General features: G+C 30.5%; 1 protein-coding gene across 2 annotated transcripts in view; it reads right to left on the reverse strand.

Annotated features, from left to right (window-relative positions):
* Nucleotides 1-26,477, reverse strand: part of LOC140438282 (alkylglycerol monooxygenase-like) — a 68,570-nt gene that overhangs the window by 18,114 nt on the left and 23,979 nt on the right. For both annotated transcript variants that reach the window (XM_072527979.1, XM_072527978.1), the window contains exon 2: nt 8,038-8,165. In XM_072527979.1, coding sequence (XP_072384080.1) covers nt 8,038-8,165 — 128 coding nt within the window. The remainder of the gene's footprint in view (nt 1-8,037; nt 8,166-26,477) is intronic.

Consider the following 26,477-nt stretch of genomic DNA (forward strand, 5'->3'; position numbering starts at 1 on the left):
ATATATATATATATATATATATATATATATATATATATATATATATATATATATATATATATTATATATATATATATATATATATATATGTATATATATATATATATATATATATATAGTGGAACCTCAATTATCCGTCAGGGCACCGGACCAAGGGTATGACGGATAATCCAGAAGACCATTACAAAGAAATAAAAATTCATAGTAGTATAACTCTCAAATTTTATTTGTGTTTTATTTGACAATATAAGAGGGATTTATGTTAGTAAAGTCAAATCGGACTGAAATCGGACTGGTCAAATCTGGAGTATTTTGGACATGTAATGAGAGGTCCCAAATATAGGTTACTACAAAATATCAGTCAAAGTCGGTGTCAGCTTCTGAATCAGTTTCGTCCGCCTCTGTTGCCATTTCAACGATTTCATTATCTGTCAGCAATCGATAGCAGTTTGCGTCCTAATTACAAATTAACCATTCATTTATGTCATCTTTAGGCAACGAAAACAAAATAGTTGATTCAGCCAAAACTTTATTTGTTACCGCAACTACAGTTCAGGACAGTAGTTCAGTGACTAGTGAGTGTAGTAGTGTCTGGGGGCTCGAAGAGACTGAGACCTCGGAAGCCATGAAGAAGACATCAGAGAGGATGTCGAAAGTTCGGCAAAATAGATATCGACGCGGTTCAACCCGGAAGACTGGTGAGTTGAATATTAATTTTTATAATAGTATTAATCTTAGCTCTAGGTATATATATATATATATATATATATATATATATATATATATATTTATATATATATATATATATATATATATATTTCGCACGCACTATTGAGTTCGAGTAAGTAACTACCGTTTAATGGAATATTGTCCGAATTGTTGTCGCATGTTTAAATACTAATCACTTTGGTTAGCGTTATTACAATCCACTTATTGTTTTCTAGTTTTTGATTATATTATTATAATTTTTATATTATTATTTCTGTTGGCACTAGTTGACGTTGAGTACTGTATGAGGTGAACTTCGCAAGGGGCTGTTGGTGTTACTTTAATTGACTGAACATAGTCGCATAAATATTCTTCTTCTAACAATTTTTAACATTGGACGTTTGCAAGTGCACAATAGGTACTGATTGGAAAGTAGGAACTTTGATTTTGGAATATCAGATCTAAGAGATTCTATTCAATGGTGTTGGTTCCGCAATTAAATTTATGACAGGAAACCTAGATCAGAACGATGCAAAACGTTATGGCGACGCTATATCAACTTTAACAAATAATCAAAATAATATTAAAACCATACTTAAAAATCAAATCACCTTATTAAGATCTTCAATAAAAATTTCTGAAAATAATACAAAAATCTTAGCTTATAATCAGTTAATTAAGTTCCCGAATCACAGAAGTTCAAAAATTAATTAAAATTTAAGAATGGAAAAAGTCGAGACATTTCACTATTTTGCACTAGATATACTTGTATCGCAATTTGACACTAGTTTCCAATTTAGGTAGGACTTAAGCTAGAAAAAATTAAAGTCGCTATCAGCTTTTTAAAATTAAATACATTTTATAATTCAATAGCCTCAAATGAACTATTTCTCGAAATTTTAAATGCCAGTAAATTACTTAAAAATTACAAATTTAACAAGTACAAAGTACAAAATACAAAGTAAAGTAAAAAATTATTTTTATCCTTGAATTACCTATTTCTGAAGCATAGGTGGCCATAGGAAATCTCAATGCTCGAACAAGGCGTAATTTTGTGTTTTTGTGATGTCAGTGTTCTTCCAAATTTTTGTGAGTTTGGCTGTTGCCGATCTGGCCACTATGATGCCTCGACGGATCTCGTCCTCGTATCCTCCACTGTTAGTAATAACAGAGCCTAAGTAATTAAATTGCCTGACCACTTCATAACCTGCCATGATTCTTATCTCATGACATTGCCAACATATTCTAATTTGCGCTCTTTGATTGTGTTGTGAATTCCTTGTCTATTCTGCGTAGAACCTCAATATTAGTCACACGATCCACCCATGAAATTCGTAAGATGCTCCTGTAACACCAGATCTCGAAGGCCTCGAGCTTTCCTAAAGAAGCTTCAGAGGGCGTCCATGCCTCTACTCCGTATAATAATGCAAAAAATACATAGCATCTAATGATAGAGGTTAGGTAAATCATGAATTCTGAAAAGAGACTTTATCTTAACGAACGTTGATCTTACTTTCCCTATGCGTTATTTTATATCAGTAGAGTGGTCCCATTGACTGAGTGTACCAAGATATGTGTAGCTGTTTACCCTGTTAATTGGCTGTTGGTTTTCCAAAAGATGTCTATTTATTATTTCACGCTTACTAACTACCATGTACTTTGTTTTGTTCGTATTGAGATCCAGCCCATATTCTCGACTTATATCTGATATGCGCGATATTATTGCTTGTAAACCATCTAGGCTATCTGCAAAAACTACTGCATGGTCAGCATATCCAATGTTGTTTAGACGCACTGTTTTAACTAAGATGTCTTTCTGTAGTTGTCCCAGTGCTTGCTCGAAGATACGCTCTGATTTCATGTAAAATAGCACTGGACACAGAATGCATTCTTGTCTCACTCCTCTATCTACGGAGATTGTCTCTGTCAACTGGTCATCCACTTTAATGTTTGTAATATAAATTATATATAATTCCAAGTCTCTATCATCCAAGTCCGCTTCTTTCAAGATGGATATAAGCTTGTCATGGTTTACTCTATCAAATGCCTTTTTGTAATTGATAAAACAAATATATACATTACGGTTGACATCCCTACACCTCTGGATAAGCACTTGTGTAGCGAATGGAGCTTCTCGGGTGCCTAAGATATCGCGGAATCCAAATTGTGTCCATGACACTTGTTCTTCACATTTTTTATATATTCTGTTAGATATTACTTTTAAAAACGTTTTAAGTAAGTGGCTCATTAGGCTAATTATTCTGTAGTCTTCGCAGGTTTTTGTATTTAGTATGTGGTAGTTACGAAGGTAGACTTTAACTAGCTTTGGGAAATATTTCCAGTTATATATATATATATATATATATATATATATATATATATATATATATATATATATATATATATATATGTATGTATATATATAGTAAACTCTTAAATATTGGGGAAATCTGCAAGAAAGACTCTAATGAGTATCAATTGTTTCGCCGAACGTTTTCGCCAAAGAGAATTAATTTGGCTTCTTCATTGCTGAAAGAGAACAAATTATAATTAGCTACCATATATTATCTATTAAAACATTATTGATCTTACCGTAACTTAGAATTGTAGAGTTAGAATATTAAAAAACTTTGCTAGTAACATAGTGGTGTTTTTTGTTACTATGTGCAAAAAAAAAAAGTTTTTTTAAGGTTTGAAATGTATGGTAGCTTTGAACTTAACACGCAAAGGTTTACCCAAGGTTAATCGAAAAACCCAATGTAACTACATTTAAAAGGAGGTAATTCTTTGAATTGTCGGCAATAACTAAATTTTTGATTTTTAGAAAGTTTAAAAGTGAGGTTCTGTTTTAGCCAGAACGCAAGCGCTGACAAATTCAGTAGTTCTTATGAATCTTTATGTCGTTAAGGTTCATTGGTAAAAAACGAATGAAATTAAATCCCAGTATAGGGAAATATTATTTTGATTTTCTTTATTTAATTATATACTATTGTTCATGCATTATTATATCTTATTGAGATGTATCTAAGAAAAGCAAGGGAAAGTTATCTTTTTTAGTTAATGAAAATTAATTATAAAGGTAGGTTAGTTGTTAATGGATATATCAGTCAAATTAGTTATCTGTGATGTTGTATTGTTCTTGGTATCTGATTTAAGTAAGAAGTGGTATATATCGCTTATATTCTTAATGTCACTCTTAACATTAATGGAGAAATCGTTAAGGAAAATATAAGACATTTCGATGAACTCTCTTTTAGATTTATTGTTCTACATCTAACCCGGATGGACAATAATAGACAAGTTAAAAGAGTGTGAAACGCCAAACCAATAGGGAAGAACAGAAGAGGAAGACCCATTAAAGAATGGAACAGTGACATCTCGCAGATACTACAGAGTAAGGGTAAGACTTGGCAGGAAGCAACACAGATGGCATCCAATAGGAAGGAATGGAGAAAGTTCGTTAAGAGCTAGGACACCTCAGAAGACTGTCAAATAGTGTAATGTAATGAATTGTATTTTAAACGGCCCAACACCGAAAGGTACAAATGGGTCTACTGATTAAGTAAAGTAAAGTAAAGTCATGCTGGGACAAATGACCCATTAAAAATGTCCCTTGGGCTTGTAGTCTATAATCCAAATAGAACAAGGCAAAATAAATTCCTGTAGCTGGTTGTATACCATGTATCACAAAAAATTTATTTAAAAATTCCTTTAATAATAAAATAACATGTTATCCATTCCTGTTGTAACTTAAACATCATAGTTTATAAAGTTAAAGAATGTAATTCAAAGTTAATTCAACAACATTTAAAGGCATTTTATCCATGTATTTAGTGTCTTTTAACATGTACATCTCGATAGCACTGATGATGGAATTTTAATTTCGAAAACGTTCTGTGATGTAGCTCGATAGGGTTTTTTAATATTATACCTTTTATAAAGGAATTTTTAAAAAAATTTTTTTTAAGGCAAAATAACTTGTAAAAATTTTATTTTGTTTCAATTAAATTATTTAATATGTGTATATTATTTTTTTATAATTCATAATTTCCTTTTTAATAATTCCTTCATCCTTGAACCTCATTTAGATTTATAAACTATTTAAACATATCTTAAATATGTATGTAATAATTCGTTTATGAAGTTCCATTACATGATTGGAATCAAACAGTGTTGATACAAATACAAAACAGTTTCAATAACATTATCGCAGATATTTAAAGAATAGAATTTTTTTCTAAAAACTGACAAAGTTGGATGAGAAACATCAATCTGGCAAGCTGCAGTGTGCTAGTGGTCAGAAAGGGATGCAGAGAATACTTTGCGTTTTCTCTGTCGAACTGGAGGAACGGGCTGGTAATACAACGATCAGTTTATCTTGTACTATATATCTATGATTATATGTCTATGACAAAAATAAAACAATATAATCTATAATTGCGTTATTATAATAACCTAGATTTATATTGGCACAGAACATAAAAATAGTGATTATATTTATATATAGTAAACATATATAATGATATAGTAAACAAGTGATTATAAGTGATTAGTACTAGTTACATCAAGCAACTATTGACAATACTGTTCTATTTTCCCATTGAACCCATACTTAACGAAAAACGTGAGACGCGCTATATATGCTATATATGTAAAATTGATTTAGAACTTTTAATAGGTGTTCCGATAGACCGATGGTAACCGGTAACCATTTGTTGCATCTATTTTAGGCATTGATGCTAAAGTATAGAACGAGACTTCATATTGTATGTTGTGCATTTGATCGTTGTAAATAGGGCAAGTTAAAGTAATTTTACGTTAACTGAAACATAAAAATAAGTTTTTTTAGATATGAATCCCAAAAGAAGAACGACGCTTGGTGAGATTATATTATGAGGATATGAAAAATTTGATGAATTATATTCAGTTAGCGGAGGCAGTTATAGGCCAGGAATATTTATATAATTTATTTAATATATATATATATATATATATATATATATATACACTCAGGTGCAAAAAAATCGATCCATAGGTATTATTTGCTGAAAAAAGAAAACGTTTGAAGATATTAGTTTTAAATCAGGTATATATGTAAAAGTCTGTTAGATTAAAATAATTTTTATAGATTATCCAAAAAATCATTTATTTATAGAGAAATTATATTTCAAAACTTTCTGAAATTAAGAAAAACATTGATAATAAATCAATATCTAGTGTTTCCCTCTCGGGCCCTTATAACAGCCTGTACAGGTCTAGGCATTGAGGTAATTAACCTCTGGATATCAAATTGATTGGTCCCATATTTCTTGAAGAGCCACTGTAAGTTCAGCCAAGTTGTTTGGACGGGGTACTCGTGCTCGAAGACGTCTTCCCATCATATCCCATAGATGTTCTATGGGATTGATTGCAAGCTGGCCAGTTCATACGGACAATTCTCAGCTCCTCTATATATTGGTTGACGATTCTAGCACGGTGAGGACGCGCGTTGTCGTCCATAAAAATAAAATTCAGTCCAATGAAAGGAGCAAAAGGTACCACATGCTGATCTAAAATACTTGTTATGTATCTTGCAGCAGTCATATAACCTCTATCTACAATAACTAAATCAGTATGGGCTTCTGAACTGATACCAGCCCAAGCCATAACGGAGCCCCCCCGATAACTTGCGATTCTTTTCGCAATATTACATTGAAAATATCACTCTCCGTGTCTTCTCCAAACCCTTTCTCGGCCGTCTGGTGACCTTAGACAAAATCTGGACTCATCTGAGAACAATACAATGCTCCAATCTGCATCACTCCAGTTTTCATGTTCTCTTGCAAAAGCAAGGCGAGCTCTGCGATGTTCTATGGATATTATTGGAGATAGGGCTGGCCTTCTGGATAATAAATTACCTTCAACAAGTCGTCGACGAACTGTCAATCTGCTTACATCCACATTTCTCACTTCGCTCAGACGATTTGCCAGTTCAACTGAAGTTAGATGCCGATTTCTCAAACATGATGAGACCAGAAATCGATCATCTCTTTCGGATGTTACCCTTCTACGACCTGATCCTGGTCTTTTTGTGAAATTACCGGTATCGCTAAAACGCCGAACTGCTCTTTGAACCGAAGATCGACTAACACCCAACATTTCAGCTGCATAATATTGGCTACGACCATCTTGAACTAAAGTCACCGCCCTTGCAGCATCTGTCGGAGTTAGAGACATTTAGGAAGGATAATTAAATAAAAATATAACACGTTTTGAAAATAAAATCACTACACTAGTATGGTTGTTGAATTAAAAACAACATTCAATAAATATCTACTTGCTTCACACCCTTTTTGACAAAAACCTGAAATACCAATTTGTTTGAAGAAATATAAAAAGCAATATTAAAAATATTATTTTATTTCTCGTATACGAGGTTACACCTAAATTCTAAATTTACATTATACGTAATTTAATGTCTCTAAAATTATACAACTTTGAATAAATAAAAAATAAGGAATGTATCGATTTTTTTGCACCTGAGTATATATATATATATATATATATATATATATATATATATATATATATATATATATATATATATATATATATATATATATATATATATATATATATATATATATATATATATATAATATATATAATAAGGGGGATATTTATAATTCCGATATTAATAATTTAAATAATCAGAATTTTGAATATTAGAATTGTGCGAATAATTCTGAATTCGTTTAACTTCAGAAACTTCGATAGGCTGGCCATGTAGTGAGTATAGAGACCGAAATATTGCCAAAAAAGAGCCCTAGATAGTAAAATGCAGAATGAAAGACCAAAAGGAAGGCCACGGAAAAGGTGTGAGAATGAAATGGCAGCAACCAGCAAGGTTGGAGGCATAGTTTGGAGAAGGTCAAGGCTTGATTTGGGCTGTAGCGCCATTGGAGAGAGAGAGAGAGAATAATTCTGATAATTCTGTGAACCGGACATTATATTTTACTAAATCTGATATTTTAACTTCCCTAAAAAAGGTATAAGATCAAATTAAAATGAGATTTTTACTAAGCGATGGGACGACGAAATTATCTCTGTTTTAAAAACAAGATAGTCCAAAAGAATGATCAAAGGTAGATAAAAAGATGTTTACATTTCTAGGGTTGTGTTACCTATTTAAACAAAGAATAGTATAATGACGTACGAAGACTTTTTAGCTTTTGTCTACTAAACTGTTATCAAATAATTCCTATTGGTACAAATGGTACCAGATTTGAACAAATTTAACGTTGCAAAGCATTACACTTGCAGTCTAACGTAGTTTTGACTTATACTTACTTTCCTAAATGTTGTATTAAGCCATGAGATATACTCGTTAGTCCATCATTAAGTCTATAAATCGGCTTATTTTCCATAAACAAAATTATGTTTTCAATTACCATAAACAGCAGGAAATAGGGCCAGGCCTGAAATACAAACATAATTCAAATACTATTATAATTACCTATGTGTTTTTAATTGAAAATTCAATTATAGATCTTTTTTAAATAACGTTATAGTTTTTACTTTTTCAGAAGTAGAAAAGTTATTACTAAAATCCAAAACAAATCCACTTTGACAAATATAGAATAAAAAATTATACACGTGTACTGTTTTTGGACTACTTTCTGATTCGAATATTAAAAAAAATATTCAAAAATAGTTATTTAGTAAATTCATAAAAATTAATACTCGAATATACTTGCAGCCAATTTAGCCATCGCAACCTTTCTCTAATTTATATTGTGAACGTGGAATAACAATAAAACTAGCGTTATTTCCTATAAAATACCTCATGACTTTTATAATAGTAATTTTCTTGTAGTTAATATACATATATTGATTACTGCGTAAACATTTTCAGAACAGGACTGCTCTTGTTTTACTCTTAAAAATTTAAACACTTACAAAATTGAAGATCAACTATAAAATACAGTAGACTCCCTATATAACGAGAACTGAAATGACAGACTAATTACCTCGTTATAAGCCGATCTCGTTATATCAGACAATAATAATACTGTAGGGGAGAGGGGGGTAAGTTGTTACACAATTATTTTAAAACGCAGCAAGTATCATGAGTTGCCGATATTTTATGGAAAGTTGGGTCAACCGACCCGTCATCTGTGAACGGATATTGATACTCAAGTCAGACATCCATCATAGTGTTATTGCTTAGAATGTGGTTTCGGGTCTAAAACTGTACCGTTGTCAGGTGGCTTTTGTTTTTATTTGTGAGAAATTGGTAAGTAGTATAAATATGTGTATTATATAGTTTTGAAGCGTATATATTTCTCGTTATTGGCATGCTATTGTTAGTAATTGATTCTCAATATTTACCAAAAAACGTTGACTTAACCTCATTTCGTACACGTGGGGCCAGTTGTTACAATAATCTGGGGCCAGGTTGTTACTGTAACAACTTGCCCCGAACACGTTAATGTAAGAATATATCGAAATACCTACAATGGTTACAATATGGTTACCATAATTTATGAATTCACTAAAAATCCAATATTATGATCAGACATATTTTGTAGATAGTAATTTGTTTGTAATGAATAGCATACCTACCTACATTTATTTTCGCAAAGCATGTTAGAAACACAGATTAGGTTTTATTAAATTTTTCTATCATGAAATTGTTTTGGTTGTTTTCAGATAGCTTAACATGGTACGAACGTATACCAAGAAAACCACAAGGGGTATTATTCCAACCGAACAATTTGAAAGGGCGGCGCAATCGGTTTTACAAGAACACTTGTCAATTAGGGATGCTGCTACTCGCTATGGAGTTAATTTTATGACATTGCACCGCTATATGAAAAGAAAATCAAACTTAGGTGCTGAAAACAGTAACAAGAACTTAGTCAGCTACGCTACAGCCAGAAAAATATTTAACAATGCTGAAGAAGAGGAACTTGCCGAATATACTGAGCATTCTGCTAAAATTTATTACGGTCTTACAAATTCTGATTTGCGAAAATTTGCATTTCAATATGCAACAGCCAACCAAATATCTGTTCCGGAAAATTGGAAGGTTAATGAAATAGCTTCCAGAGACTGGCTATATGGATTTTTGAAGAGGCATCGAACTTTATCAGTCCGGACACCTGAAGCTACTAGTATGGGTCGAGCTACCTCGTTTAATCGTCATAATGTGTCACAGTTTTTTAACAATCTCGGCGAAGTTTATGATAAATATAAATTTGAGCTCCAAGAAGTGTACAATATGGACGAAACTGGACTTACAACTGTCCAAAGGCCTACAAAAATCATTGCAAAAAGGGGAACTAAGCAGGTAGGTGCTATCACATCTGGAGAAAGAGGTCAACTTGTTACCTTGGCATTAGCTGTCAACGCAACTGGAAATTTTGTACCTCCATTTTTAATATTTCCGAGAAAGAAATTCAAAGATGTTATGGTAGCCAATGGACCTCCTGGTTGTGTAGGTGCGTCTCATTCCTCTGGATGGATGACATGTGATAACTTTTTGTTGTTTATGAAACATTTCGTCCAGTTTGTACGATGTAGCAAAGAGAAACCCGTTTTGATGGTATTAGATAATCACGAGTCTCATTTGTCTATTCCGGTGTTGAATTTTTGCAAAGAAAATGGAGTGGTTCTTTTAAGTTTCCCGCCACATACATCACACAAGTTGCAGCCGCTTGATAGGACGGTATTTGGCCCACTTAAAAAATATTTTAATAGTGCTGCAGATGCATGGTTAAGATCTAATCCCGGTAAAGTAATGAACATTTACGATATACCTATCGTTCTTAAAGATTCATTTCCTCTTGCTGTTACACCTCTCAATATACAAAAAGGATTTAGTGTGACAGGAATTTGGCCATACAACAGAGAAATTTTTCAAGATGATGAATTATTGCCTGCAGAGGTAACAAATAGGCCAATAACAGAAAATATAAACGCAACAGTAGTCATAGATCCGGCACCTATTGGCACCGAAACACATAGAACTCCTTCCCAGCAGCAACCTTCTACAAGCACAGATTTTAACTTGGCGATAAATGAACCTGTCGATTCACCTACTCATATAACGCCCCAGGAGTTGAAGCCTTATCCAAAAGCAATGCCAAGGAAATCCAAAGGGGGTCGGAAGAAAAGAACTTCCGCTGTTTTGACTGATACTCCCATTAAATCAGCTTTGGAGGAGGAAGAAAAGGCAAGACAAAGAAAAAAAAATGTGGGGGCAACCAAAAGAAACATATCAGGTGAATCAAGAAACAAGGTAAAAACTACTGTTAAAAAATGTAAGAAACGGACCGTCATTACCAAAAACACCTTCAAAAAATCAGATTCTGAAAGCTCGGAAGAGGATGAGGAATCGACGTGTCTGGTATGTTTAGCTCCATTTTCGAAGTCCAAAAACGAAGAATGGATTCGGTGCATTGTGTGTCAAAAGTGGGCACATATTGCTTGTGGAAAAGACGATGATTTTTATATTTGTATTCACTGCTCGTCCGATAGTGACTAGTTTAACATTCTTGTAAACAGGTTTGTTCAGATTTTCATTTTTTATTTTATTTCATTTTGTGTTATGTTTATAATATTTTTTGTAGCTAAGCAAGGGTTCTTTCTGTGACCACTAAATAATGTTGTGGGAAGTTTTTAGAATTTTTTTTTCTATTTTAACATCTTACCCCAAGGACTGTAACAATTTGCCTCATAGTGGGGTATGTTGTCACAATTTACAAGTTGAGTTAACAAAATGTTAAATATGATTTTTTAAATAAATTAAAATTAACATTATCTGTGTAAATGTATCAACTGCCTTAATCCGATTTTAGTTTTCATATAAAAGATCTACTATTGCCCAAATAAATAATAGAATCAATTATGCAACAACTTGCCCCCCTCTCCCCTACATACATATGAATCTGTAGTTTTGTAAACCATTAACTTCCTATAGTGAAGCCATTCGGAGCAATATAAGATGCTAATAAATATTGTTTGAATGGCGTTTTTGAAAAAAAGTTATTTACTTTTATTGTCAATGAAATATATTAAAACATAAAAGAGTTGTTTACTTTTATTATCAATGATATAAGTTAAAACAAAAAATCTATACTTATATTTTTTTCCAACTACATAATGTATAAAGTGTATTTTCAAGGATAACATAAACTATTGCTTCTGCAATTTTAAGAACTCTGTCATTTTTAACTGCTTTAAATAGTCCAGTATCATTCTATCATATTTTCTAAAGATGTGAAACAGTTGTATTTATTCATTGTAAAGAAGTTTATTGCGGGCTGCAGTTAAGTTTATTGAGGGGCTGTTTGAAAAGGTATTTATTTATAGCCACGACCCGACCAAAAACGTAAAAAACACGTTTTTGGATCTTATTTTCTCTCGTTATAACCAAATTTGCCTCGCTATAGACGGTTATAGTTCAATAGAAATATCACGGGACATCTAATGTATCTCGTTATAAGCGAAACCTCGTAATAACCGTGTTCGTTATAGAGGGAGTATACTGTAGTAGGTTTTGACATCTTAATAAAAACTATCATATAAACTTTGGCAATATGTAACAAGATATTGGAAATGTAACAAAAGATAGTACTTGGCCAATGGTTGTGTAGGGCAGTTGTATTTTCAAACCCATCTGAACGGTGTACATTCTAGTATTAAGTTCACGATGAAAGTGAAAACGGATTCATCCTACCCTTTCTCGGCGTTATCATAAAGAAAAAGCAATTCAAAGGTTTTTTCACTTTATTTATCGAAATGATAGGGGAGAAGTCCGCATTTCAACGAATGAAAAAATTCCTAATAAACTCTCCGTTATCGTTGGATATCCGATACCAATTTGTAAAAACGTTTATTTATTCCATATTGCTATACGGAGTGGAAACATGGACTCTCGGAATTACAAGTATGAGGCGTATGGAAGCCTTTGAGATGTGGGTTTTTCGAAGGATGCTGAAGATGTCTTGGACACAGCACGTGACCAATAACGAGGTGCTAAGAAGAATGGCTACTGAGAGAAAACTCCTAAATATTTACCTTTACATGAAAGGTGTCACTGACAAAATCGGCAAAATTCTAAAATCAAGAGGAATAAAGACAATATTTACCCCCCAACAAAAACTTTCATCTCTTGATGCCAAACAAATAATGAAATCCAAAATCGGATTTATGAACATTTTATTTATGTTCGCAATTTCGACTCAATTTCAGCTCTAGGTCAACACCATCTTCATACAGGTCGCAAAATCGTGTAGCTTCATTTCTTGAACGAGTTGAATTTTATAAGCACGCAAACCAAGATATTTTCACAATTACAAAATCTTCCATAAAGTGGATAGAGACATATCCAACTGCTGTGCACAATGGCGGATAGACTGATTCAGGTCTTCCTCTATGCTACGCTCTGCATCAGCAACAACTTCTGTACGCACTATACTACGTCCATGTGGATGCGCATTAACATTAAGAGTAAATGTGTTGCGAAAACGTTCAATGGTTAATCGAATTAATTGCTCTGATGGATGATTATGTTGACCATAAAGATACTTATTTCGAACAGAACCATGATTTTCAATATAAATTTGCACAATTTGACAGCGTTGTTCAGGCGTCAGTCTATTCATGCTAAAATGCCAAACCAAACTAAACATAAACCACTTGAGAGCACTTGTGAAAATGGCCGCCAGTTAAAAAAGTGTTGCCAACTTACATTTCTATACCTCTAAAAAAACACCTTTTATATAAAAATACTTTAGTTACTTGTACGTAAACGTACTGTAATTTCTTAGTTATTCGTTAAGAAACTCTTCCACTGAATATTATGGTCTTTCAGATAGATAGACTTTTGACATTTTGCGGAACTGAAGGAAAGAATTTGCAGATTTCAGTTGCAAAGGGAGATAGTTATATAATTTTTTGGTAATTATACAGAATCAACGATACTGATCTGGCTGTTATTAAAAAGCAAGGGTTAAACAACTCCTTTATAGGATAATGCTACTGTCTTATCCACCTTAAAAGAGAGTAAATTAGAGTCATACCAGGTTTTCATTTTAAGTAGATCAAAAGTTACAGTTGCATGAAAAGTTGCAATATTAGAGTTCCTCTAGGTAATACTGGTATCATCAGTAAAAAGAAAAATGTTTTCATTAATTTTTAAGTTAGTAATGTCATTTATAAAGATAAGGAAAAGTAGAGGACGCAATACTGAACCTTGTGGTACTCCACATACAATGCTTTTGTGACTAGAGTCAGTATCATTTGCTTTAACTAGTTGTTTCCTATTCCTCAAGTAAGAATGGAATCAATTCAAAAAATACCTCGAATTCCGTAGAAATTAATTTTTTTTTATAAAAATGTCGTGATTTACACAATCAAAAGTTTTGACATAGTCGCAAAAAATAGTGACAGTGTAAAGATTATTGTTTAATGCTTGATAAACTTCATGTAGTACAAAAAACATAGCATCACGGGTACATTTATTAGATAGAAAACTGAACTGAATTTGTGATAAAATGTTGTTTTCAACGAGAAAGGACATAAGTCGGGCTTTTAAAAGTCTCTCAATAATTTTGGATAGGACCGGTAGTAAGGCAATAGGTCTATAGTTGCAGACATTCGATTTTTCACCACCCTTATGAAGAGGCATAATAATGGCTGTCTTTAGGCACTCTGGACATATACATTTTACAAAGGAATCGTTAATTAGTGAAACCAACACATTTTTTGGAATATTGATGAAAATTTTTATGGATAGTCAATCAGTACTATAGGAAGATTTGCTTTTGATACTACTGATTGTTTGGATCAGTTCAGATTTATCAACTGATCTTATAAAAAATTAATTCGAGACCTTTTTTGAATTGGGGAGATAGAGAATAGGGCAAATAGGAAATAGTTGATGTTATATTTTTACTCACATTAACGAACTATTCATTTAGATTTTCAGTATTTTTGCAACATTTTTAGAGCTTCCCAGACGATTTTGATAGTACATTTTTTTAGCTGTTTTGATGTAGTTTTAGATAGGTTCCTCTCTACTTGTAGATATTCATAGACAAAGACGTTGGCAGTAAAATTTAAATATATCTAAATAATCACTGAAATTATAGTTCACGTTCACAAAGGAAAAATGCTACAAGAACAAAACTTTAAAATTTACGAAAGTTCTGAGCAGAAAAAATCCTACCTAAACTTTGGGTTTTCGAGGATGGTTTGTTAAGAGTGTTAAACTTGGTATATACTTCATGATCAGATAGTTGTGCATTAATAATTGTATAGCGTACATCAATTGGTGAGAAATCTGAGACAATATAATCAATTATGGTAGATGTTGTTTTAGTAATTCTTGTAGAAGAATTAACGTGCATTGTGAAACCATACGATTCGAATATATTGAAAAAGGATACTTGGGGAGCACAAGCAATAACGAAATTAATATTGAAGTCACTGCATAGAAGTTTTCTATTTTATTGGGCAGGGCGTCTAATAAATTTAGCAGGTTCTGAAAAAATAGTTCCGTGGAAGAATCAGATGATCTGTAAATGCAAAGAATGTGTAGATTAAGAGTCTTGTTATAAACCAATGAAAGTTCAAAAAAGTTTTCATTCGACAGAAAGTTATATTTTGTTATAGTAGAGAAATCATTATTTGTAGAAATAATTAGGGTGCCATTATGAGCTAAACTTGAACGATCATACTTATTGTGGTATACTTTTCTACAAAAAAGGCTCTTTGACTTTAAGCCTGTGCTGGGTAACGGTAAATATCGGCGGAAAACCTAATTCTTCTAGAAACAAGAATAATTCATCTGTTTTATATATTATAGAACGAATATTAATCAGAACTATATATATTATAGAATATTAATCAGAACCATGCTAAAGTTGACATCACTAAAATAATTTGAGGTTTCTAGTCCCACAGAACACGTCGTATTAATTAAAAATTTCGTTTTAGAGGGACAACGGAATAGTAGTTTCGGTGAATTTCCTTTGATTTTTCAGGTGAATAATAAGTACTCTAGCTTTCTTTAAAAAGTATAATATTGCAAAAAACTAAAAATAATAATGAGTTTTTTGTTAGCTTTATCGGTCAATAAAATATTTCTTGGCTAATATAATACTCCAAAACATAAACTATTTTTGCACTTAAAGTGATAAAGTGATAATAAATATTTATTGCCAGTTAAACACAATATACACTTTTACTTTTCCTATCATAAAATACACAAAAAAAATAAAATTAACATATATATATATATATATATATATATATATATATATATATATATATATATATATATATATAAAATATTACGATTTAAGCCAAATTGCTTTAATAAAATGTTGATATTAAGAAAGATACAGGGTGTTAAAGTGCAAAATTAAAATTTTATTTTTCGCTATAACTTTATTGTTTGTAAAAATTTATGTATAAAAATTTACAACTGAGTACTTTTGAATATAATAAATTAAAATTTGATGCATACTTTGATGTAACTGATAGAGGGCGCCACTTATGCCACATATGTGGTATAAATTTGCACATAACTTTTTTGCTCTTTAAGTTACCTGTATTTGGGATAAAAAATATTGAAGATTCATTATTTTAACAAAAAAAAAGGTATACTTGTTAATACCTTCAAAACTCAACAGTTTTCGAGATAATCGCATTTTAAAAATCAGCTGCATAGTTGATCTAAGACAAATATTCCAGGCAACGAAGAAAAAATAGACAAAAACATTAATACTTGAATACTGAATATACTGAATATACTGAATTTTGGTATAAAATACCTTTAACTAAAGTTTATAGTAAACGAAATATTAAATAAAATAAATATATCAGCAGGATAATTAATAATAGGATTTGACAAAATAACAGAATAATAGGATTTTACATCAAACATTTTACGTTTTATGTTAAATTAAAGTCATAATCAAAACATTTTCTTTACAAACCAAATTAAGAAATAGTTAAAATAAATAACATAACTTTTTGTAAAAGTAAGTGTTCGATATGTCCACCATCTTCTTTAATTCATTTGTCAATATATTCCATAAAAGATCGTCTCATATTAAATAGCATCATTGGTTCTAAAGACACTGCTGCAGTATTTATTTCTTCCCATAGTTGGTTGCGAATGTTTATGGGATTTTTATAGACACGTTGTTTTAAAGCGCCCCATACACCAAAATCAAGCGGATTAAATTCGGGGCCTCGTGGTGGCCACAATGTATAATGGATGAATATATCGATAACATTACTTATTTATATGATTACGGTACAGCTTATGAGTAACTATAATTACATCTCGAACAAATGGACTATTATTATTTACTAACGAACTAATATTATGCTGAACTAAATTGCCTGTGTGTTTGCTATATTTATAACAATATCGGTTATTAGGACAACGATGATGTTTTTGTAAAAATGCTGAGTCTTTCAGGTTAGATTTGTAGAAAAAGTATTATGAAACAGGACACATATGTATTATTAAATACCTGTGCTCTAGTTTCTATTTGTCCTAATAAAAATGAGTAAACAATTTACGGAATGAACAATATGTATTCTTTTCGGATTTTTTATGAATTAATTAATTATATCAATATCTCACCACATTGCTAAGGAATATGACTACCACGACCAATCCAACGTTCAGAAAAGTTGTATTTAATTATGTTGTATAAACCACATATTTTGGGTTTTTAGCATTTTAAAATAGAGAAAAAGTAATACAACGCCGTTATAGAAACTTAAAAAGCGATAGCAAAGGAAAATTGTAAACATGATGACGGCCAACGTCTGAATACGGACACGGCACCTAAAGAAGGAGATGAATTATCTTTTCTCCAATAAGGCATTGGACATATAACAAAGCATTTTGTGATGTTATATTATCATCTTTGAGTTGTTTTAATAAGAATAAACTATGAATTATGCTTATCTTCAGGTATTCAGTGCTTTACCGCACAAATATCAAACTAAGAATTATTGTGCAGCTGACTTATAAAATGCATTTATCTCGAAAACGGTTCAATTTTCGAGTTACTATCAAGTATACCTTTTCTTTGTAAAAATAATGTATCTTTAATATTTTTTAACACAAATAGAGCTAACTTAAAAAGCAAAAAAGTTAAGCGCTAATTTATGCCACACATGTGGCATATGTAGCGCCCCTATTAGTTACATTAAAGTAAGTATAAAATTATAATTTATCCTACTCAAAAGCATCCAACTGTAAATTTTTGTCCAAAAATATTCACAAACGTAAAAGTTATAGCGAAAAATAAAATTTTAAATTTCCACTTTAACACCCTGTATCTTTCTTAATATCAACATTTTATTTAAGCAAGTTGGCTTAAATCGTAATATTTTAAAGTGCAGAATCTATGGTTTCCGTTTGTACAATTACTTAAAGACCACCCTGTATATATATATATATATATATATATATATATATATATATATATATATATATATATATATATATATATATATATATATATATATATATATATATAATATATATATATATATATATATATATATATATATATATATATATATATATATATATATATATATATATATATATATATATATATATATATATATATATATATAGGGTTTTTATAGCGGTTCTCAAAGAATTAGTAAAGAATTAGTTTGTAAGCACTTTTTGAAATTATCTTTATTATATCTATTATGAAACACACATATATATATATATATATATATATATATATATATATATATATATATATATATATATATATATCTAACATAACCAATGTAAAATTTAAAATAAACTACCTTTAAATTAAAATTCTTATGAAACTAATTAAATTATATAGACAATGTAAATTTTAAACAAACTATTTTTAAAATTGAAATTGTTATGACACTAACTAAATTATATTAACAAAATTTTGTACCTTTCTGTCACTGAATGCCTAAATGAGACTGTTCTCCACTATATAGATTTTAATCACCACTCAATGTCTTCGTTCTCAGCTTCGGTTATCCCTGTTTTTGTGAAATTACTTTTTCCAATTATCAGCTTCCACCAATTTAAAATATTTTTCTTCTTAATAGCATTTATATTTATTCTTCTTTTTAATACACCAATATCCAATCACCATATAACTATTATAATTTGATTTCTACTAATCTCCAATCATAATATAATTTTTAATTTCTTCCAATCATAATTTCTTTACTCTGTTTCTCTATTTTCATTGAACTTACTATATTGAACATTTCACCAACTGACTGACTGTATTCTATCTTGAACTATATTGAAAATAGGACCGACTGACTTTATACTGTAACTATCTAACTTTCTTACTAACTGACTGGCCATTTTGAATCCAAATCACCGAGTATTTATACCTTTTCAATCTTCCAGAACCATCTGGCAAGAAATCCTATTCGATTTGTTCCATTTCCTATATATCTGGATTTTCTGGAATAGTCTATTTCGCAAACAGGCCATCTTCCGTGATCTAGAGAATTCTTTACTCTTCTATCGAGAATCTTATCGACATTTAGGCTTTTCAGATCAGAATATAAACTTATATGTAAATTAAACATCTTAATTAAACTACACTACTTCAAATCCGTAACTATATGTAAACTAAACATTTTAAACTAACACATAACCCTATTTCACATTCGCAAATTATTAATTTCTGTAACTGTCATTTATTCCGAGTAGGTATATTTGGTTGCCTAATCACATGGCTCACTTAAATATATTTACAATATTATAATTATTAAAATAAAACTTTTTACACTTATTATATGCTAATTTCTTAAGAATACCCTCATATAAATAATTTTTATAAAATTCTCTAGTATATAACTTATTAAAATAACCAAATATTTTTTATATCTAACATTATCTAGTGTGTAACTTATAAATTATTTTCTTTAAACATCAATCATCTCAATATATATATATATATATATATATATATATATATATATATATATATATATAGTAAATGAAACAATTAAGTAAATGAAATGTACTGAGTTTAAGAAAAATCGCAAAGTTATAATCAGGTAATAGTGAGAGCACTGCCAGATCTTTATTTAACGTAAGATATTAGGAAATACTCCAATTTAATTCCAGGTTATACAACAATTCAAAGAATTTCACTATTGTTTTAGTGTCATCCCTATTCCTAAAAATAATTTAGGATAATTTCTAAACATAAAACTATAAAAAATGTTTAAACAATCCGCAATTTTGTACTAAACAGTTATCCCAACCGATTTAAACTTCTCGTCTAACATTAGCCAGAACGTGTGGCGTTATTTTTGCACACCCTTTAATAATTCGCATTTTTAATGCTTCAATATCTATAAATTTCTGGTCAGAATAGATTGTTGATTTTAGATGCCCCCAGATGAAACAATCGTTTGTAACTAGATCTCCCAATCTCGAAGGCCACTTAATGTTACAATTAGGTCGAATCAACCAATTATTAAAGCTGTTTTTAAGGAATTCCTTAACCTCACAATTATTTTGCGCAGGGCATCCATCCATTTGAAACCATATTTCTTCTTTATCTGGAGCTATTTCTGCAAGTCTGACTAAAATCTCCTCTTGTAGCAAGTCTAAAAACTTTTTTGAATTTAAATTTTTCTCACAGAAAAATGATCAAATAAAATTGTGTTTAAATATTCCTAACCAGACATTTATTTTTCGACGATATTGGGTATGGCTATCAATAATATCCTCAAGCTTTCTTGGACCGAATCCTATAATTTTGGACAGTTGATTTTTTAATGTAAATGTACATTCATCACTAAACAAAATATTTTTTAAAAATTGTCTGTCTGCATTAGCCCTCTATAAAATTTTATAACAAATTTATATGAACGGAATTTACTCCTTTTCAAAATTTTTAAGGCCGTGGAATTATGAATATTAATTTAGTCTGCAATGATCCTAGAACTTATTCGAAGATTTTTTACTACTGCTGTTAATACATTTGTTTAATTTTGATTTTCTAAATTTCTTGATATCTCAGCAATGTTTTTTGTACAGGTACAATTTAAAATCCCCGTCCCAGTATTTTCAAAATTTTGTAAAATCCTTTAAATTGCTGAATAACTTGGTTTAATTCATAGAACAATTTTAAAATTTGTTTCTAATACAGATTTCAGTGCTTTACCAATAGTTTCCCATGACTTTTGGTGTAAAATAATTAGAGAAGCAGGAATTCAACAATTTAGAATTACCCATGGCCCATATATATACGTATACATATATATATATATATATATATATATATATATATATATATATATATATATATATATATTTATATATATATATATATATATATATATATATATATACAAAGAAAAGAAATTTAATCTTTGCAGATTAGTTAAATAGTAAACTCTTAAATATTGGGGAAATCTGCAAGAAAGACTCTAATGTGTATCAATTGTTTCGCCGAACGTTTTCGCCAAAGAGAATTATTATAATTAGCTACCATATATTATCTATTAAAACATTATTGATCTTACCGTAACTTAGAATTGTAGAGTTAGAATATTAAAAAACTTTGCTAGTAACATAGTGGTGTTTTTTGTTACTATGTGCAAAAAAAAGTTTTTTGGTAAGCGTTTGGATAAGCGTTTGTCAAACGCTTATGCAACACCATTAGTTAATAAGATTTTGTTTAGTACTATCCATGACGAAGATATTTCACCTTCCTTCGCGACTAACAATGCTGATCCTGATGTCTTAAGTGGGAACCCAGTCTCGGATACTCCTATAAACAAATATTTTTCATTACCATATTTCAGAGATATCACTCCGGGGTTAACAAGGATTCTGAAAAGTGTTGAAAATAGCTTTGGCAATAATAATAACAACATTAAACTTAATGTGGCTTGTAGATCAGCCCTAACAATTAATAATCTTTATTCTAAGATAAAAGATAAGACTCCCATCGATAGGCTTAGTAATATTGTCTTCAACATTCCATGTCTCTCTTGCAACAATTCCTACATCGGTCAAACATCACAATTATTGAAATCACGTATTACACTACACAAAAGTGATTCTCGACTTCACCCTGACCGTTGTGCATTAGCCAAACATGTCCATTCCACTGGTCATCTTGTCCTCCGGAGGCGTGACAGCCGTGCCGGAGGCATCAAGGAATTTGGATATCGGTCAAAATACTTGGGAATTCCAAGGTTGGCCAAATCCAAATTTCTAATTGATTCGATGCAGGGAAATTCCACTTTCGCTACGTAAAACAAAGGATTTGTTTTACATAAAAGCAGGTAGATTTGCTCTCATCGATCAGTCGAGCTTGCCTCTTCTACTGTAGACCTAGTCGGTGCTATTATTGTTCCTACTAAGTTATTGTTTTATTTCTGATTTCTTATATACCATTTTTATTTTAGCATTATTGTATATTCAGACCTTTTCAGGTTAGAATATTACTTTGATCTATATTTGTTCATATACTGATTGTTTGATATTTTAATTGGTTATTTTGATTGTTTATTTTTCTTGTATTTTGTGTCTAAGTTGTTCTTCCGTAAGTTAAGAACACTTAGAAATATTTATCTTGCTTTTTCTATTTTATATTTTGATTTGTACTTTGTCTAAGTAGTTCTTTCCGGTAAGTCAAAGAACTCTTAGAAATATTTCTCTGAATATTTGACTTGTTATTTTAATTGTTTGTCTAAGCCGTTCTTTTCCGGTAAGTCAAAGAACTCTTAGAAATATTTTCATAATCATTGTTGCATTATTATTTCCGATATTTTATCTAAGATATTTTCTTTCTTAAGTTAAGAAAATACTTAATACATTTGTTTCTTTCATTTTCTATTTTATGCTAAGTTGTTTCTTCCGTAAGTCAAGAAACACTTAGACATATTTCTATAATCTGTTTCATTTTTGCATTTCTCGTTTTATATTTTGAGTATTTTATTTTTCCACTCTAAGTCGTTTCTTCCGTAAGTTAAGAAACACTTAGAAATATTTCCATATTTTACTCTCACATTTACATATTTCATTTATCTATATTTCTGTCCTAAGTTGTTTCTTCCGTAAGTCAAGAAACACTTAGAAACATTTTTTTCTTTGCATTATATTTTTATACCATTTAATTTAATTGTTTACTAAGTTATTCCTTCCGTAAGTCAAGGAATACTTAGATCATTTTTACCTATCTGTTTTCCATTTTTGCTCTGTTACTTTGTAACTGTTCCTTGAAACCGTTACCTATAACAGATATTTGTCACTGGAACTGTTATTTATAACAGCGGTAGTATTTAACCTTTCTACCAGCGACAAACCAAAGATGGTGAATACCCGATCCAATTCCGGGGATAGGAAGAAGCCCGAAGAGCCGGCGATGGGTCCTACAGGCCCAAATGCCCCCTCTCGGCAACAATCTCATGGACTATACCAACACCACAATTCTCCACCGTGAGAACAATAAATCTAAAAGAGAGTTCATTGAAATGTCTTATATTTTCCTTAACGATTTCTCCATTAATGTTAAGAGTGACATCAAGAATCTAAGCGATATATACCACCTGTTACTTAAATCAGATACCAAGAACAATACTATATCACAGATAACTAACTTGACTGATATATCCATTAACAACTAACATACCTTTATAATTAATTTTCATTAACAAAAAATATATAACATTCCCTTGCTTTTCTTAGATACATCTCAATAGGATTCAATAGTACATGAACAATATAATATAATTAAATAAAGAAAATCAAAATAATATTTCCCTTTACTGGGATTTAAATTCATTCGTTTCTTACCAATGAACCTTAACGACATAAAGATTCATACGAACTAATGAAGTTGTCAGCGCTTGCGTTCTGGCTCAAACAGATCCTCACTTTTAACTGTCTGAAAATCAAAAATTTAGTTATTGCCGACAATTCAAAGAATTACCTCCTTTTAAATGTAGTTACATTGGGTTTTTCGATTAACCTTGGGTAAGCCTTTACGTGTCAAGTTCAAAGCTACCATACATTTCAAACCTTATAAAAAACTTTTTTTTGCACATAGTAACAAAAAACACCACTATGTTACTAGCAAAGTTTTTTAATATTCTAACTCTACAATTCTAAGTTACGGTAAGATCAATAATGTTTTAATAGATAATATATGGTAGCTAATTATAATTTATTTTCTTTCAGCCCTGAAGAAGCCAAATTAATTCTCTTTGGCGAAAACGTTCGGCGAAACAATTGATACACATTAGAGTCTTTCTTGCAGATTTCCCCAATATTTAAGAGTTTACTATATATATATACATATATATATATATATATATATATATATATATATATATATATATATATATATATATATATATATATATATATATATATATATATATATTAATGTTAATGTTCAATTTTTTTTTTGTGTTTTTTATGACAGGAAAAGTAAAAGTGTATACGTATTGTGTTTAACTGCCAATAAATATTTATTGTCACTTTAAGTGCAAAAGTAGTTATTTGTTTTGAACGTGATTAACATTGGAATATTATATTAGCAAGAAATAGTTTATTGACCGATAAAGCTACCAAAAAACTCATTATTATTTTTAGCTTTGTAAAAATAGTATCACTTTGTAAGGAAAGAAATATTCACCTGTAAAAATCAAAGCAAATTTTCCGAAACTACTATTACGTTGTCTCTCCAAAACGAATTTTTTAAATAATATGACGTGTTCTGTGAGAATAGAAACCTCAAACTATTTTAGTGCTGACAACTTTAGCATGGTTCTGATTAATATTCTATAATATATAAAACAGATGAATTCTTTTTGTTCAGATCAGTATCGTTGATTCTGTAAAATTTCTTGGTATTTTTATGGAGAGCCACCTTAAATGGCCCATTCATATCGATTGGTTGAGTAAGAAACTAGCCTCAGCCTGCTATGCAATAAGATCTGTCCGAAGGAAATCAATTAAGCATCTTCCAATATAACATATTTTTCTTTCTTCGAGTCTCATCTTCGATATGGTCTTCCTTTTTGGGGTTCTAGTATAGCTGCCCAATCTGATTTTTTTTAATTTTTAATTTACAAAAAAGAGCAATACGTTATCTTTTTGGCATTAGTAGAATAAAACATTGCAGAAGCTAATTCAAAAATCACGGGATTTTAACTCTTCCCTTTTTATATATTTTAGAAACTGTTTGCTTAATTCGTAAACAGCTACATGTCCTTCCAGCAAGACCTAATCAGGACTACTCCACCAGAAATTCAACCTTTAATATGTATTTACCTATCCCGTCCACTGAATTAATAAAAAAATCTATATTATATTGGACGAAAAAATTATACAACCATCTCTCTTTGCAACTTAAATCTGCAAGTTCTTTCCTTGAGTTCCGCAAAATTACAAAAGCCTATCTATCTGAAATACCATAATATTTAGTGGAAGAGTTTCTTAACGAATAACTAAGAAATTACAGTACGTTTATGTACAAGTAACTAAAGTATTTATATAAATATATTATTGTTATTTTTCTGATTTTTTGTAAGCTTTGTCCATAAAATTATACAATTCTCAGTGACAATAAAGCATATTTCTATTCTATTCTATAAGGATTTTTCTAGAAATAGCATCAAAATCTTGGGTACATAAATATGTAAGTCGTAAGCTTTTCGAGCCGATCTCTTGTAAACCGTACCCAAAAATAGCCTATTATTTGTTCTGTTGCTTGCGTTGTTAGTGCTTTTCTTTAAGTTTAGTTCTGTCAGTAGGCCAGTAGTGGAAAATATGTATGCCAAAAAAACATTCTTAATTGCAAATAAAATTTAAATAATGCTTATTTACGAAACATACTTTACAGTTAAAAGTTACTGGAAAATGTCAAACTATAAATTATATAACACAAATCATTCTGATGATACTGCACAATGAGGTTCCACCTTAATTATCAAAAGCAACTACAGTCAACTACAAGCAACAATTACGAACTACAAGCAACTAAAATACTTCACCTGCAGGCTACAAAGATAGCAAATTAAGACTGGGAGTGGGCCAATCACTATATCATTCTTTTACTACCCTCCCAAGCAGACAATAAAAACAAATCAATTTTCTGAATTTTTTAAATCACTTGGATCAAGGTTCCTAGCTGTGGTGATTACAATGCAAAATTTACGTTTTGGGGCTCTTGATTGAGAAGCAATTAATATTAATAGTGTTACGATAAATTCTGACCCAAAACCGTAAACATATTTATTACTAATATTCTCATTCATTCGCGTATTTTCTAGGTAATACCCACCTGTTACCAGTTTTCTAGGTAATACCCAAATACCAGTTTTGAGACCGTTCGCCGCTCTGTCTAGTCGAGAAGGCCATCGACTTTTCTAGTCTAACGGTATTGGGTATATAACAGGACCTTTTTGGAGAAAACAGGCAGTCAGAAAAGAAGATCGCGACGCGTTTCAAAGGTAACGTTCGTATAGATAAATTATGTAATTATTAGTCAAATAAATTGTTGTACAGTGGTTTAATAAATTGATATAAATTATCGTGTTTTAGTAAATTAAAATAAGAACAATAAATTAGAATTAATAAAAAATATAACAGTGGTATCAGAAGTAAAATTGTGAAAATGGCGACGATTTATGAGCTCACAGTGACGAATTTAAGAAGACATCTCGAGGACAGAGAATTAGCTTCTACCGGAAAAAAG

This window comes from Diabrotica undecimpunctata, chromosome 4 (genome assembly GCF_040954645.1).
Source record: "Diabrotica undecimpunctata isolate CICGRU chromosome 4, icDiaUnde3, whole genome shotgun sequence".
NCBI classification, from domain to species: domain Eukaryota; kingdom Metazoa; phylum Arthropoda; class Insecta; order Coleoptera; family Chrysomelidae; genus Diabrotica; species Diabrotica undecimpunctata.